Source organism: Oryctolagus cuniculus, chromosome 12 (genome assembly GCF_051225735.1).
Source record: "Oryctolagus cuniculus isolate XC-2025 breed Fujian yellow rabbit chromosome 12, ASM5122573v1, whole genome shotgun sequence".
Taxonomy (NCBI): domain Eukaryota; kingdom Metazoa; phylum Chordata; class Mammalia; order Lagomorpha; family Leporidae; genus Oryctolagus; species Oryctolagus cuniculus.
This window is the reverse complement of record NC_142878.1, coordinates 44763127-44779314: the sequence shown is the minus strand read 5'-3', so window position 1 is coordinate 44779314 and position 16188 is coordinate 44763127. Positions and strand designations below refer to the sequence as shown.

The following is a 16188-nucleotide window of genomic DNA, read 5'->3' as shown; positions in this document are numbered from 1 at the left end:
AAAGAAAGAAAAAAATACCCAGACTTCCTTGTTTTTACTTACTTCCCATTTTCCATACATTTCTTTTATTTTCTTTTTTTTTTCCAGATTTTTTTTTTTTTTTTTTGAAAGGCAGAGTTGCAGAGAGAGAGGTAGAGATAGAGTGAAAGAGAGATTCCGTCCACTGGTTCACTCCCCAAATGGCCTCAGTGACCAGGGCTGGGCCAGGCTAAAGCCAGCTTTATTTGGGTCTCCCACATGGGTGCAGGCACCCCAAGGACTTGGGCCATCTTCTGCTGCTTTCCCTGGTACGTTACAAGGAGCTGGCTAAGACAGGAACCAGTGCCCATATGGGATGCCAGCATTGCAGGCGGCAGTTTAACCTGCTATGCCACAACACCAGCCTACCACGTAATTCTTAACTTGTCATAAGCATGTCTTTGTTTCTGCCACCACACTCAAGTTAGTTTGTTCGTACCTTGATAAACAGGGTTTTAAATGTGTACATTCAAAAGCCTTTGTTTTTAAATTCTGTGTCTTCTCTGACTTCTGTACCTTTCTTAGAATTCCTCTGCCATTTTAATATTGTCCTCCTTCCTTTAAGAAAAAAAAATTATTTATTTGAAAAGCAAAGATATAAAGGGAAGGAGAGACAGAGAAAGATCTTCCATCCACTTCTCAAGTGGATGTGATAGTTGGGGCTGGGCCAGGCCAAAGCCAAGAGATTGGAACTCCATCTGGGTCTACCACATGGGTGGCAAGCACCCAAACACTCTGGCTATCTTCTGCTGCTTTGCCAGCTGCATTAGCCAGGAGGTGGATCGGAAGTGGATCAGCCAGTACTTGAACTAGCACTCAAATGAGATGAAGGCATCACAGGTGGCTGCTTAATCCAGTGTGTCACACAGTGCTGGCTCTTCCTCCTTATTTTGGACTACTGTTGTCTTTTTTAGTGCTTTTTCTTTTTACCCTCAAAATATAGGCATTTTTCAGTGCTGTCTTAAGAGTTCTCATTCTGTATTATTTGAAGATCTACCCCTCCCACAAAACCTTTCTGAATTATGCATAGACCTGTATAAGGGAACTTCAAAATGTTCTTGGAGAAATGGAAGTAAAAGATTCAAATTTTAAACTAAAGTTTATTTCTCAATCTAAGCTCCAACAGGTTTAAGACACTTTTGTAAGTGATGAAACCAGCCAGTTAGTCCATCCCTCAAGAACTGAGGGCCCTGAGTATTTAACCATGTCCAATGCAATCTTTTCTATATTATTAACTGAAGAAAAATGGGTGATCTTCAGAGATTTATTTTAAGAATAGGAATTAGAAGTCAGAAAGAACCAAACTAGGACTGTAAGGTGGCTGCCTAAAGGTTTTCCTATCAAAATACTCGAGAAATTGCCCTTGAGACTAATGAACAGGAGCATTGTTGTGATAGAAAAGGATTCTCTGGTGAAACTTGCCTGGTGGGCCAGGGGTAGGGTGGTGGTAGGGGTGGTTTATGATAAAGCTTTGGCTATAAGTTTCTTAACACAAGTGTCATCCTTTTTTGGTCCTCCAGAAAGTCAACAAGCAAAATGCTATGAACATTCTGATAAAACTATTACCATGACCTTTGCTCTTGATTGGTCATTCCTCTTTTGCTTTAACTAAACCACGTCTGCTTCTTGGTAGCTGTTGCTTTAATTGTGCTTTATCTTCAGAATTGCGTGTTCTATCTACTCTCACAGTTCTTGGAAGAAGTGCTTTAGGATCTTGATCCCACTTGTTGAAAATTTCCATTGAAAGCTGTACTCTAGACTGCAGCTGATGTGGTTGCAACACTTTTGTCACCCATCGAGCAAAAAGTTTGCTCTACTTTAATTTTCCAGTTAGAATTGTGTGAACTGAACCAACTGAGGTATCTGATGTTGGTTATTATTTCTGCTGTGAACTGTTTATCCTTTTTAAGTAGGGCATAAACAAAATTTTTTCCTTGTGAGTTGATATGGATGTTACCACTATGGACTTCATCTTTAACATCATCTCATTCCTTTTTTTTTTTTTTTTTTAAGATTTATTTTATTTATTTATTTATTTGAGAGGCGAGAGTTACAGATAGAGAGAGGTCTTCCATCTGCTGGCTCACTCCCCAAATGGCTGCAATGGCCAGAGCTTGGCTGATCTGAAGCCAGAGGCCAGGAGCTTCTTCTGGATCCCTCAGAAAGGTGCAGGGGCCCAAGCACTTGAGCCATCTTCCACTGCTTTCCCAGGCCATCAGCAGAGGCTGGATCAGAAGTAGAGCAGCCAGGACTTGAACCAGCGCCCATATAGGCAGAGGCTTAACCTATTACACCACAGCTCCAGCCCCCAAATCATTCCTTTTCAAAACAAGTTATCCATTTCTAAACTGTTAATTTCTTTATGTCATTATCTCCATAAACTTTATAAACAGTCAATGATTTCACTATTCTTTTCACTCAAGGTTCACCATACATTTGATGTCTGTTCTTGGTTCAGTTTCAGCAGAATTCACATTGCTCTTACAGTTTCCCTTTTCAAGCTAATGTCTTAGTCTTCTTTTTCTCACACTATATCCTGTTCAGCCATGTTCTAACAACTTATGAGTTTATTTTGTTGCAAAAATTTTGTGAAATCTGTACATAGTTTTTACATGAATGTTTTGAAGCCTTTTTGTAAATTTGAGCCCCAGATTTTCATTTGTAGATAAGATCTATGTCATGATAGCACATTAATCCCAGCATGTTTAACATAAAACTAATTTTTTTTAGAAAAAAATTTTTGTGCCTATGTTCATTTCCTAAGAGGTTTCTTGTTTCTGAACTATCATGTGTGAGTCATTTTCTTTCTTCAATATCCCATTTTCCAGTTAATATGTGTAAGTTACTTATATTCAACTTTTCCTTGTTTTTGGTTTGCCTACTATATCAAGCTCAAATTTTTTCTAGGCTTAGACAAATAGGATATCTTTCTAATATCTTTGAGATGATTCCTCCAAAAGTACACATTTGACCATACTGCTTTCTTCCTTAGAAATCTTCAGTTTTCTCATTGCTTATTGAATAAAGCTGAAGCTCTTCATTAGAGATTTTAAGATTTCCAACTCTTTTCTTGGATTATCCATTCCAATTTCTGTACTGCCTATCCAGTGTTTTTTCATTCATTTAGTCAACAAATCTTCTGTACCCCATACTGTTATATCACTGAAATAAAAAGTGAACCATAGTTCTTAAGTTCTTAGGATTGATGATTTATGTTCTAGAGCGAATATAGAAGATAGATAAATTCAATCTACTGGTTTTTTTAAAGCAATCTACTATTACATAGTAAAATATAAAGATAAATGCAACAGAATAGAGTCATATAATAGAGTATGTATGAGGGTACTTAAAAAGTTTGTGCATAAGTAGAATTAAAAGTTACTTTAGTCCAAATATTTTAGTGAAACCCATGCATAGATTCCCACAATACATATATTTTCCATGAACTTTTCAAAGGCCCCTCATGTAAGTTAAGGTTTAGGCTAAGCTTCTGTAACAAACCCTAAAAGGTAGTGGCTCACAAGGGCAGATACTATTACCACTAAAATCTACTTATATTTTCAGATTGGGGTTGGCAGATTACAACCTAGGGGCGAAATCTGATTCATCTCATCTTTTTGTAAATGCTTTGAATGGAACATATCCCATCTATTTTTTATGTTTCAGTCACTGCAGTGACTGAGTTGAATAATTACAACAGGCACTATGTGATTTGCAGAGCATGGGATACTTACTACATTGCCCTTACAGAGAAATGGTGGTCCCTGCTGTGAAAGTAAACTTGTGATATACAAAATCAACTAGGCAACTTAGTTCCTTCCTCTCATTGTGCAATCACTTAGGATGTGGTTGAAGCTTGCTCTTAAGGGATAAAATAGAAGTAAAGAACAGGGAAACTTGATGCATTGTTTTCACTCACATCCCATTGGATAGATCATAGTCTTAGCCACACTTACCTATGGATAATGTGCAGCTATGCATGCAACTAAAACTCAGGAGTGGTGGCAGTCTTGTCAGGAGCATTGGGTAACACATACCCAGCTATTACTCTCTGACAGAGTGTGAAGGTAGTACTTTAAGTAGAGCAGTCCAGGAAAACTACTGAGACTTCCAAAGAAATCTGGAATGAATGATGGGTTCATGTAAGTCTCTGGGAGAAAAATTTTGGAAGTAAATAGCAATTGAGACAGGCATCTTACATAGTGAACCAAGGAGTACAAAATTGCTCTCCCTGGGTCACTCTGCTTTTCAAGTAGATGAAAATAAGTGGATAACTTAAAGAAATTGAAAGTACATTTTCCACTAATAAATTATTGATTACCTTCTGTTTTTTTTTTAGATGTGTATATTTTTTTGAAAGTCAGAATTACACAGAGAGAAGAGAGGCAGAGAGAGAGAGAGAGAGGTCTTCCATCCAATGGTTCACTCCCCAATTGGCCACAATGGCCAGAGCTGCGCCAATCCGAAGCTAGGAGCCAGGAGCTTCCTCCAGGTCTCCCACATGGGTGCAGGGGCCCAAGGACTTGGGCCATCTGTGCTGTTTTCCCAGGCCATAGCAGAGATCTGGATCAGAAGTGGAGCAGCCAGGTCTGGAACCGGCACCCATATGGGATACCAGCGCTTCAGACCAGGGCGTTAACCCACTGTGCCACAGCGCCGACCCCTCCTTCTGTTTTTATCTCCTATTATACCTTTACTTAAGAACAAACCTATGCTATGAAAGTGTCTGGCACAAAATTGGTTACATATTTGTTTATGTGGATCCCTAAAATATTCTTTTAATAAAATACTGTTTTTTCTGTCTCAGCTGATACTGTTAAAAAAAAAAAGATGTATTTATTTATTTATTTGAAAGGCAGAGTCTTAATAAGGGTAAGGCAGAGAAAGTCTTCTATCTGTGGGTTCACTCCTCAAATGGCCTCAGTGGTGAGGCTGGGCCAGAAGCCTGGAACTCCATCCAGTTCTCCCACATGGATGACTTGCGTGGGCCATCTTACACTGCTATATCCCAGGTGCATTAGCAAGGAACTAGATAAAAAGTGGCACAGCTGGGACTCAAACCAGTGGTCCAATATGGGATGCCAGTGTTGCAGGTCATGACTTAACCAGCCATGCCCCACCTCCAGCCCCTAAGCTTATAATCTTTCGTGAGATTTCCCCATGTCCTCTTTCTTGCTTCTCTAGTCCTATATAACTCTTCTTTACGGATTATTCCTTAATTTTTAAAAGTTACTTTATTGCCTTTTATATAATTAACTTCCTATATTAAAGTGGCATATTCTAGGTTTTTTGGTTTTTTTTTTTTTTTCACTTTTTAAAGTTTATTTAGTTGAAAAGCAGAGTGACAGAGGGGAAGAGGAATCTTTGATCCACTGGTTCACTTCCCCAGTGTCTGCAACAGCTGGTAAAAGCTGGACCAGGCAAAAGCCATGAAACTGTTAGATCCAGGTCTCCCATATGGGTGGCAGATACCCAAATACTTGGGCTATCGTCCATTGCTTTTGTATTAGCAGGAAACTTGGATTCCAAGTAGAAGAGGCGGGATACAAACCAGCACTCTGATATGGGATATAGGAGTACCAAGTGGTAGCTTAACCCACAGTACCATAGCATTTGCCTTCACAAGATTTCTTGGAGTCAAAAATTTATTGAGCTGAATTACCAAACATTTTTTCTAGAAAAATATTTGTTCTGCTTTTACTCCACAGTGATGTACTTAAAAATAGAGTAAAAGTAATGTGATTTGAATGGTAAATGTCACAAGTGATTGAAACGAGTATGTTTTGTCCTTTGTTACAGATAAATACTGCAACAAATATGGCTGATTTAAATTCAGTAATAAATGAATGCTATAACTACCTAGAGCTTATTGGATGTCAAAGACTTGCAACAACATTAAGTGATAAATATATGTTGGCAAAAGACATACTTGTCTACCATGTAATTAAGAGAGTCCAAACACCCTTTGAAAGGTAAGCTGCTTAAATGTGAAAGATTCTCTCAGATTACATGTTTAAAGTGATTAATTGTCTTGTAATATGAGATGTAGTTGATATTAAATATAAACGTGGACTGAGGAAAAATTTTAATGCTATTTAAAAATAATGCTTTAAAATAAGTTGAAGTTGATAATTTTTCTGACCATTCTATACAGAATTGCAAAAATTTTATGATGCTTAGTTAGAAATAATTATTACTTCAATTTATAACTGTCTTTCTGAATAAAAAAGTATTTTAAAATCTCTTGCCACGTGAGCCAACAATTCCATCTCTACTTGTTCATTTAATTACTGTTTACTGAGCACCTGTCATTTGCTGGTTAATACAGGTACTAACGATTATTTGATTAACAAGCAGATGTGGTTTTTTTTATTCTTCTTTAGTTTAGAACACTGGCCTTCAATTTTTTTTTGTTCCAGTAACCCTTAAGAGAAGTTCAACTACTTATATATCTCCTCAAACTGTTCCATTTTTATAACAGATATGTAACGGCTGTCAACCTGTGGTCAGTCCTGTTTATCTGCACCCTAACCTTATTATTCACACAAGTATGAGCAGATACCAATTATCAAAAGTGATCAATTCATACTTTTTTTTCTTTTTAATTCAAGAATTAAAAGTGTTAAAAATGCTTATAGTAGTTGGGGCTGGCAAGGTGGCATAGCAGATTAAGCCACTGCCTGGGACCCTGTCATCCCAGGTGAGTGCCAGTTGGAGTCCCAGCTATTTCACTTCTGATCCAGCTCCCTGCTTAATGGACCTGGGAAGGCAACAGAAGATGGCTGAAGTCCTCAGGCCCATGCATCCACATGGGAGACCCAGATGAGGCTTATGGCTCCAGACACTGTGGCCATTTGGGGAGTGAACCAGCAGATGGAAGATATGGAAGATCCTCTCTCTCTCAGATCCTCTCTCTCACTCTCACTCTCACTCTAACTTTTGGAAAAATTAATCGGAAAAAAAAGCTTACAGTAGTTTTCCTTGATGAAAGCTTACATTGTTGTATCTGGCTAGCATAAGCCTCCTGTGTTGTTTTGATGTGACCTTTCATATTGCCTAAGGAACCTGTTTGTGTTAATTTTTTTTCTTTTATTTCATTTTCTTTTATTTTTTTTTGACAGGCAGAGTGGACAGTGAGAGAGAGACAGACAGAAAGAAAGGTCTTCCTTTGCCGTTGGTTCACCCTCCAATGGTCACCGCGGCCAGCACGCTGCGGCCAGCGCACCGCACTGAACTGATGGCAGGAGCCAGGTACTTCTCCTGGTCTCCCATGGGGTGCAGGGCCCAAGTACTTGGGCCATCCTCCACTGCACTCCCTGGCCACATCAGAGAGCTGGCCTGGAAGAGGGGCAACCGGGACAGAATCCAGCGCCTCGACCGGGACTAGAACCCGGTGTGCCGGCGCCGCAAGGCGGAGGATTAGCCTATTGAGCCACGGCGCCGGCCTATTTAATTTTGATTTCATCTTAAAAGTAAATCTTTTCATTAAGGGTAGAATTCATTCTATGTCTTCACCACCTCCTGGTGGTTACGTAACTCCAGTTTCTCCTTTTCCTGTGTGTGTTTCGCTTTTCTGTGTGTGTCTTACAGTAAAAGATCTTTATCAAATTTAGGATCATCTCAAATAATCCTGGCATGATGATCTCATCTCAGAATCCTTAGTAAAAGTTATATCTGCAAAGCTGCCTTCTCCAAATAAGGCATGCTGATGGGCTCTTAAGGAAGGGGATGTGGGGACCACCAATCAACTAAGCTCAAGATGAAAGTCAGTATTGGGTTATTTATCTGGCACATCTCTATGGCTGAAGGATAGAAATGAACCAGAATAGTGACATAACTGTTACATAGTTTCTTTTCAGATGGTTTGCATTAGAGTGATGTAGGGGAATATATTGAAACAAGCAAATAAAATGTTTTCAGAAAAGGAAATTTGTGGGAGTTGGTAATTAGGAATGGGAAAGAGAAGATTAAAGATGACTTTTAGATTTAGCTATATACCTTTTTTTTTTTTTTTTTTACAGGCAGAGTTAGAGAGAGAGAGAGAGAGAAAGGTCTTCCTTTTCTGTTGGTTCACCCCCTAAATGGCCACTACGGCCGGCATGCTGCGCCGATCCGAAGCCAGGAGCCAGGTGCTTCCTCCTGGTCTCCCATGCAGGTGCAGGGCCCAAGCACTTGGGCCATCCTCCTGCCTTCTCAGGCCACAGCAGAGAGCTGGCATGGAAGAGGAGCAACTAGAACCTGGGGTGCTGGTGCCGCAGGCGGAGGATTAGCCTAGTGAGCTGTGGCACTGGCCTATTTTTTTTTTTTTTTTTTTTATTTGACAGGTAGAGTTAGACAGTGAAAGAGAGAGACAGAGAGAAAGGTCTTCCTTCCATTGGTTCACCCCCCAAGTGGCCACTACGGCTGGTGCTGCGCTGATCCAAAGCCAGGAGCCAGGTTTTGTGTGTTACCAATACCTGATTCGAAATACAGACAAATTAACTGGAAATTGTAATTCCCTAATGTAATGCCAAATATAGTATATGAATGTTTTCTCATTATAACCCCTCTCTTTTAAGTTTTAAGCAGGGTCTCAAAACTCTTGGTGTTTTGGAGAAAATCCAGGCTTACCCAGAAGCATTTTGTAACATCCTCTGTAAGAAACCTGAGAATCTTTCTGCAAAAATCCTTAGTGATCTTTTTACAGTACACACAATACCTGGTGTACAAGCTTTGGGATTTTGGAACAGTTACTTAGAAACTGTTGAGGGTATGTAGGTATTTTTATTTTACTACCTGAGAATGTTCTTTTAGCACATTTATTTATTTTAATTTTGCCTTTTGATAATAAGGCATTCAATTGCTAGCTTCATATTTATAAAAGAAACCCATTTTAATACAAGTTTATATGACTTAGAAGTAGTGAGAAAATGTTATATAATAATAAAGTCATACTTTGCAGTTTGTTTTCATCTAGATAATTTGACATGAAAGCTGTTCTTCCTAGAACACTTAAGAGCTTAGAACAGTCTTAAAGCTGTTCATCTATTTCATCTTTTTCAGTGAGGTTACATTGAATTATTCTTCATCTCCACTTAGGTCTATAACAATGATATCTATCACTCTGCACTAGCAATAGAAAATCGTTTCCATTTAATGGAATGGAGAAATTTTAGCCTTGAGCTGAAATTCTGTTTAGCTAGATTTTTGTTTTTTTATCATTTAGTTTCTTATTCTACATTTATCGAACTCTTTCATTAAATAGTGATGATTTATAAATGGTCAAAATACAATGAATAGCTGAACTAAATGATTTTATAAGTCCTTCTACTTTGTGATTTATTTATGGAATATGCTGCTGCCTATTAGCACACTTGACTTAGTGATTTTTGCCCAAGATGAATTTGGGTGTTTATGTCTTACTGTAGTCCCAGTCTAGTTTGAGAAGAATTTATGATGGTAGCAATATTTAACATCAATTTATTTATTGTTCTTTTTTTATCTTTTATTGGTAAACTTTTCAGATGGCAAATCTACAACAACATTGGAAGACATTCTTCTTTTTGCAACTGGTTGCAGTTCAATTCCACCTGCTGGATTTAAACCAGCTCCTTCAATTGAGTGCCTTCCTGTGGATTTTCCCATTGGAAACAAGTGTAATAACTGCTTGGCTCTTCCAATCACCAATACATATAAAGAATTTCAAGAAAATATGGACTTCGCCATAAGAAATACTCTAAGACTAGAAAAGGAAGAAAGTTCTCACTACATTGGACATTAACATGTTTGTTTAAACAAACAAATGTTTCTTTAAAAGCTGCTATTGATAACTCTTCTTTCAGAAATCTATTAATCTCATTACTTTTGAACAAATTTGTCAGCTTCTTGGCCCAATAAAATTCATACTATGAACATAAAGAAATGCTTTGGCCATTTAAGCAAAGAAAAAATGTTAAGGCATACTAGTGTAAATTTGTGATATTTTTCTATTAATATACATGCTTCATAAACCTCAATATACATACTTTTAAAATGATTATACAAACTTTATTCAGGTATAGTAGCATGGTATATATAAGAAAAAACTTACTATTTTTATCAAGGTATTAAATATACCTGTAGGATGCCACAATTCTAGTTTTATGCAATTTTCAAAGTCTTATTTTAAAGCATTAAATAGAAAAGCTAATTGGTTAAATCCTATTTTATAAATCAGAGGCTTATATTCTGAGGTGTGCATTATATGTATGCTTTTCTAGGTTGGCACTAAATTGTTAAAAAAATTTTAGATTGCTGATTTATGTTAACATATCCCACACATTAGATTATGTTTGCTAGGAAATATTTTATAAAAAGCAAACTTGCACAAATATTCTGAAATCTATGAACATTCCTTACACTTAAAAACACTTGTGGGATAGATAAAATGTAGTTGAAAATACATAAGAAAGTATATTATCTTTAAAGCCTTGGCTTTAATCAGAATTTTTTTTCTGTATCATATGTCAGATTCTTGATCGTTTTAGGTATTTGAATTCTGTGGACTGCCATGTGGTAGGTTTGGCTATTTGTCAGTTATTTATTATAAAGATGGTTGTATCATAGATAAGCTGGTACCATAGCATTATGCAGTTATCTTCTTTGCTCTTGAAATGTACCTTATTATATAAGCAATGATAAATAAAAAATACAAATAGAGTGAAAAACCCACTCTAATCCCACCATGAAGAGATAAGTACTTTTTCTGTGTATTCTTCTATAAAATCTTTGTTTCCTTTATTTTTTAACTATTAATGGTACTATAAGTAGTAATGTAATAAGAATTTACTAGTAGTCCCATAGCCACATCCCCTTGTTTGTACTCCTGCAAAAGAAAAACATGGACAAAAACCTGATTTCCACAGTCTGTTACCAAATAAATTATACATGAGACAAAGCCTTAGGTTTTCCACTGAAGTAAAACATTTTGATAGGTAAATCATTATTGGACTTAAAACTTTTAGCCACATTTTTCTTGATATACAGAGCAGATATTAGCACACTAATGTTATCATTCCTGAAGGAATATCCTGAATATTAGTATTTTTAATGGAAATAACAGGATGTATTTTATTGTAGGTAACACATTTTCAGTTACAAAAGGAAAACTGAAACATTTTCCTAATATGACTTTGTTACCTCATGTTTGTTTCAAGTGATCCTTACAACAGATCTAGAAAATCAATGTTTTACCTTACAGTTTGAAGTATTTTGGAACATTAAACAAGGCATTTTCTTTATACTAGAGTTCAATTCTGTTGGATTATTAGAACTAATTAAAGGCTCAATTGTCAAAAATGAGTTTGAATATTTAAACCTCAAACTCACCATAGAGCTTTTATGCCAAATGTGTGGATAAATTGGATGTCTAATTTTTTAAGCTATCTAATTTTTATAATAGCTATTAAACCAATCCAAAAAATCATACTCAAGGCTATTTTCTGTTTTGTAGTTTTAGTTTCCCCTAAAATAGCTATTTTAACACATATAGTTTGTTGGGCTAGGGCACTGGGCGGGGGGGCGGGTAATGGTAGTGTGCTTGGATGCTAGCTACAGTTAAAAACATCATTTCAGTTCCTCATTTCATTTGTTTTCTATGTAGTCAGGACCTTAGTGGTAAGAAAGTATGAATAATAACTTAGGATATTTGTCTTTTAAAATGAAACCTACATAATCATTGTGAAATGTTTTCTGGTTTGAAGGATGTTCCATCAGTAGATTTGTATATTAATCTGTGTAGTCAAAGCTTATCAGAAAAACTTAGAGGTTATTTATTTCCTGCAGTGTTACTATGTCAAATGATTGGTATTATAATTGTTCTTTTTCTATTCATCTTACAGCATGATTCTTACTGACATTGAATTTATAAAGGAGTTATATTATTAAACCTTTATATGTATTTCTTACTAAATGCCATGTATTTTAAGCTAGTTTTCTGTTGCTTTCAATATTGAGGAACACTGTAATTGACCTGAAATGCCTCTGCTGTTCATGGTTTTGGTTTTGGTTCGTTTTAGTTCATCAAAAACAGTTTTTCAGATTTGTAGTATGGGAACTTTGATCTTAAGGCCTTTCATACAACTCTCTAGTATTCTTGGGCATTTAACTGTTTTGGTATTTAAGGTAAATATTCTTTAAAAATATCAAACAAGTTTATGATTTTATACTTTGTAATAGTTTCTATATTGTGAAGAAGGAGGTTTTTGTGGTCTGGGTTAAGTAAAAACTCTTCATTTGTTTACCAGCATGAGAATTTACTTGGGTTTCTATTTATTCATCTGTAAGTTTTTTTCCCTAATTATAAGAAAGCTATTGGAACTTGTGTACTCTATGGTAAATACTAAATAAAGCGGAGTACAATAGGTAAGTTTTCTCAATGACTTTGCTTTGGCATTCAGTCAGTATAAAAAAATGATCAGAACTAGATTATAGTATATACATTATATTATACACATGATTCTTTTATATACTGTTATCATGTACATCATTGTTACTTTTACAATAAGCTATTAAACTTTATTTATGCTTCCAGTAATGTGTTACAGAAAATAAGAATGCATTTTATTTTAATGATGAATTTGTAGTTTAAGAAAGTTTGAATTACGTTGAAGTGTCTATGCCACTAAATGTGAATGCTTATATAAAGTAAATTAATGGCCGGCGCCGCGGCTCACTAGGCTAATCCTCCGCCTAGCGGCGCCGGCACACCGGGTTCTAGTCCCGGTTGGGGCGCCGGATTCTGTCCCGGTTGCCCCTCTTCCAGGCCAGCTCTCTGCTGTGGCCAGGGAGTGCAGTGGAGGATGGCCCAGGTGCTTGGGCCCTGCACCCCATGGGAGACCAGGAAAAGCACCTGGCTCCTGGCTCCTGCCATCGGATCAGCGCGGTGCACCGGCCGCAGCGCGCCGGCCGCGGCGGCCATTGGAGGGTGAACCAACGGCAAAGGAAGACCTTTCTCTCTGTCTCTCTCTCTCACTGTCCACTCTGCCTGTCAAAAAATAATAAAAAAAAAAATAAAAAAAAATAAAGTAAATTAATGAGGTTACTTCTAACAAAAACTGAATAGGATACACAAGATCCTTTACGCTCCAGGTTTGAGATACCCTATAAGTAGAGTTGGCTGACACCTGGGAACTTCTGTAGAAATGAGCTGTTCTGAGTTGTCTGATTAACACAGTCCTCTAATGTCAAATAGTTTGTCAGTATAAATTATGTAAGCCAAAAGTCTGGAGTCAGATAGTTGCCTGACTCAGAAGCCATAGGTTTTTTTAAGTTACTGATTCTAGTAAATACAAAACAAATAGCATACTCAATCTAAGCCTTGCAAAGACTATTTTTTTCTACTGTTACTATTCTGTAGGTTGTGGTTTCCTAAAAATTTATTGTCTAAGCTCGTTGGTTGGGATAGTGTTTATTTCATATGTGTATATATTGTACATAAATGGTAACACTGTCGTAGTATTTTATATTAATATGACTCCAGTGGCCTTGAGATGGAGTCTGTGATGGAACCAACGTGGTTAGATAGAAGACAGGCATTTGAATATGCCAAATTAAAGACTGACCTCTCAGATGTTGGAAGGAGGAAAGGCTGTATATTTTACATTCCATGGAGTCCACAGAAGAAAACAGAACTTTTCCATAGGCAGGAACTCACATTTCTGTTGAATTAAAACACACCTAGATGATTCACAATGTCTTTTAAATAGTATTAACACTAAAACCGATACATATCTTAGTTAATTTGTTAATGACTATGCCAATTGGAAATAATCAGATAATGTAGATTCAATACTAACTTAAAAGTAGGATAACTTGTTTTAAATGTCATATAAATAAGTAACTTATTTGTGAAGCAGATGTTTAGTGTTTCATCACAGAGTATAAATAACGTTTTTTTCTGTTAGGATAATATAATTTTGAAAGTTAAATTTTTGAGGCATAGTGATTTTGGAATTTGATGCAACTTCAGAATTAACGTTCGACAGCTGATGCTATGTCATCAATGAATTCTACTGAACATGGGAAATGTCAGTGCATCCGTTTTTGATACCCAATAAAATCTAGGGGTCATAGCAATCCATATTGAATACATTTTGTGATCACATGGCTTCAAGTGTGCATTCAAAAGCTTGTACCACAATTCGTATCCCACCCTCCACCTCAAGGTAATGTTTTGTGAGTTTGCAATTACTGAAAGCAAAGATGAGAGTTTGCTGTGGTTTTGTTTGTTTGTTCTGTCTCTTCCCGGCTCCTGTGCCTATGGAGGCAAATCTCCACCACACTGGTAGGCCATTTTATAAGAGAAGAGACTGAGAAAACTGCCAAATTAGAGCCATGCTCCAAAACTTGCTGAAAAAGGAAAGGGAAGATTGCTGCTGCTACACCCGGAAACGAGAAAGCTAACGTTTAGGTCTACTTTGTTTCGGAAGCTTCTTTTACTTTATTCCATCCTGCGATCATCACGCCCATACCTATACGCTAGATTGTTACCACAAGGTAAAACCTCTTCAAAGGACGAGGCTGACTCGAGTATTTAAGCACTACACCACGCTCCTACCCTGAGCTCAGTTTAGAGTAGATATCATTTGAGAGCATACGGCTTGGTTAGGTTAGAAATTCCTACTATTCTGCAGCTGGAGAGTAAAACCAGTGAATTCAAGCGCTAATCAACGCTGGAAATGCCAAGTTTAAGTACAGAGTGGAGGCGTGGGAGCGTGGCCCGGAGGAGGCGGGGTCCCGCCGGCAGCACCGCCTTTCGTCCCGCCCCTCCGGGCTCTGCTTCCGGGGCGTTAGGGGTGGCCACGTCATCCTCGGGATCCGCTTGCCGGCCGGGCGGTGGATGGTGGGAGGCAAGATGGCGGCGGCGTCAGCGTCCAGTATTCGGGAGCGGCAGACAGGTACTGACTCCGTTCTCCCCGCAGTTTCATGCGTGCGCGGGGTCGTCTTGTGCATGTACCCTTATTCGGTCGTGGCGCGTGCTGCAGAGACTGGTCACTAGGAGTTTAGACCAGCAAACTAGAGCATCCAGAGCTCCTCCCCTTCGAGTTTTGGGGAAAGCTGGCATTAGCCGGAGCACCCAGTGCTTCACCTGTGCAGCAGGGGACGGGGCTTCAGGACTGGAGCCGTTGCTCTTGTCACAGTGCTGCGCTTGCCACCTTCCTTCTGGACCTCGAGAGGCTAGACAAGATCTAGCAACTGATGTTTTCTTTGCTGTGTTGCCAGCTTTGAAGTGTCTGGGTTTGTGTGCGTGGTTCATTCCTCAGTCTTACTATTGAAGGCGCTCCTGTGGCGCTTCCAGCGCAATGAAAGAGTTCAGGTATTCCTTTAAGAGCGGCTTACTTTGTGTGACTTCTCTCCTGTGGGCCAGTCTTTTGGGAATACCTGAGGAAAACTTCCTGGGGATAAAGATTTCCTTCAGCTTGCGGAGAGGTCGAAGAATGGGAAAGCAAATGCATAGTTCTCCCACTGTAGTTGTTTGACAGGTTAGTGTTTTAAAACAATGTATTACTGGTTTTCTCTTCAATACTGCATGTTTATATAACTTCCATTTATGCAGTGAGGTGTGGTAAGGAAAAGACTATCTATTCCTGCGTTTTGATTTTCTCTTAATCTTAGATATTTTTAGTTTTGTTACTTGTAAAGTTTTGATGGTAACTTAGCATACACCGGTTAGCTACAAGCTAATGTTTTGCACCTGTTAGCTAATTGTCTTGAAAATTGTCACGCTCTGAGGCGCTTATAGAAACCAGCCATCAAGAATGCTCTCCAGGCTAGCTGGAGTTTCAGCTGCTCCATTTCTGACTCAGCTTCCTGTTAACAAGCATGCTGGGAGGCAGCAGTACATAGCTGAGTGCTGGGACCCTTTGCACCTGCAGGGAGACAGGGATGGAGTTCAGGCTCCTGGCTTTAGCCTAGCTGTTGGAAGCATTTGGGGAATAAACCAGCAGATGAAAGATACACGTGTGTGTGTTCGTGTTCAAGTAGATGAAAATACATAAGTATTTTTAAAAGAATGTGCATACTTGGAAAGTGTGGCTCCTGAGATCATTAATAGGACCTACAGAGGGATTTGGCTTGCACTTCATTCCTTTGTCATTTAAAAGAAAAACTGATTGACTTAAGTAAGGAATTGTGTTACATGCTTTTCCCAGC

General features: G+C 38.1%; 2 protein-coding genes across 9 annotated transcripts in view; both read left to right on the top strand.

Annotated features, from left to right (window-relative positions):
• Positions 1–11463, top strand: part of G2E3 (G2/M-phase specific E3 ubiquitin protein ligase) — a 70367-nt gene extending 58904 nt beyond the window's left edge. For both annotated transcript variants that reach the window (XM_002718119.6, XM_008269463.5), the window contains 3 exons: positions 5818–5990; positions 8577–8767; positions 9522–11463. In XM_002718119.6, coding sequence (XP_002718165.2) covers positions 5818–5990; positions 8577–8767; positions 9522–9778 — 621 coding nt within the window. In that variant the 3' untranslated portion in view covers positions 9779–11463. The remainder of the gene's footprint in view (positions 1–5817; positions 5991–8576; positions 8768–9521) is intronic.
• Positions 11464–14863: 3400 nt separating this feature from the next.
• SCFD1 (sec1 family domain containing 1) overlaps positions 14864–16188 on the top strand; it is a 100786-nt gene continuing 99461 nt past the window's right edge. For all 7 annotated transcript variants that reach the window (XR_016217419.1, XR_016217420.1, XR_016217416.1 and 4 more), the window contains exon 1: positions 14864–14933. Coding sequence is in view for 1 of the 7 variants with exons in the window: in XM_051822744.3 (XP_051678704.1) it covers positions 14876–14933 (58 nt within the window). In the remaining 6 variants the exon portion in view is untranslated. The remainder of the gene's footprint in view (positions 14934–16188) is intronic.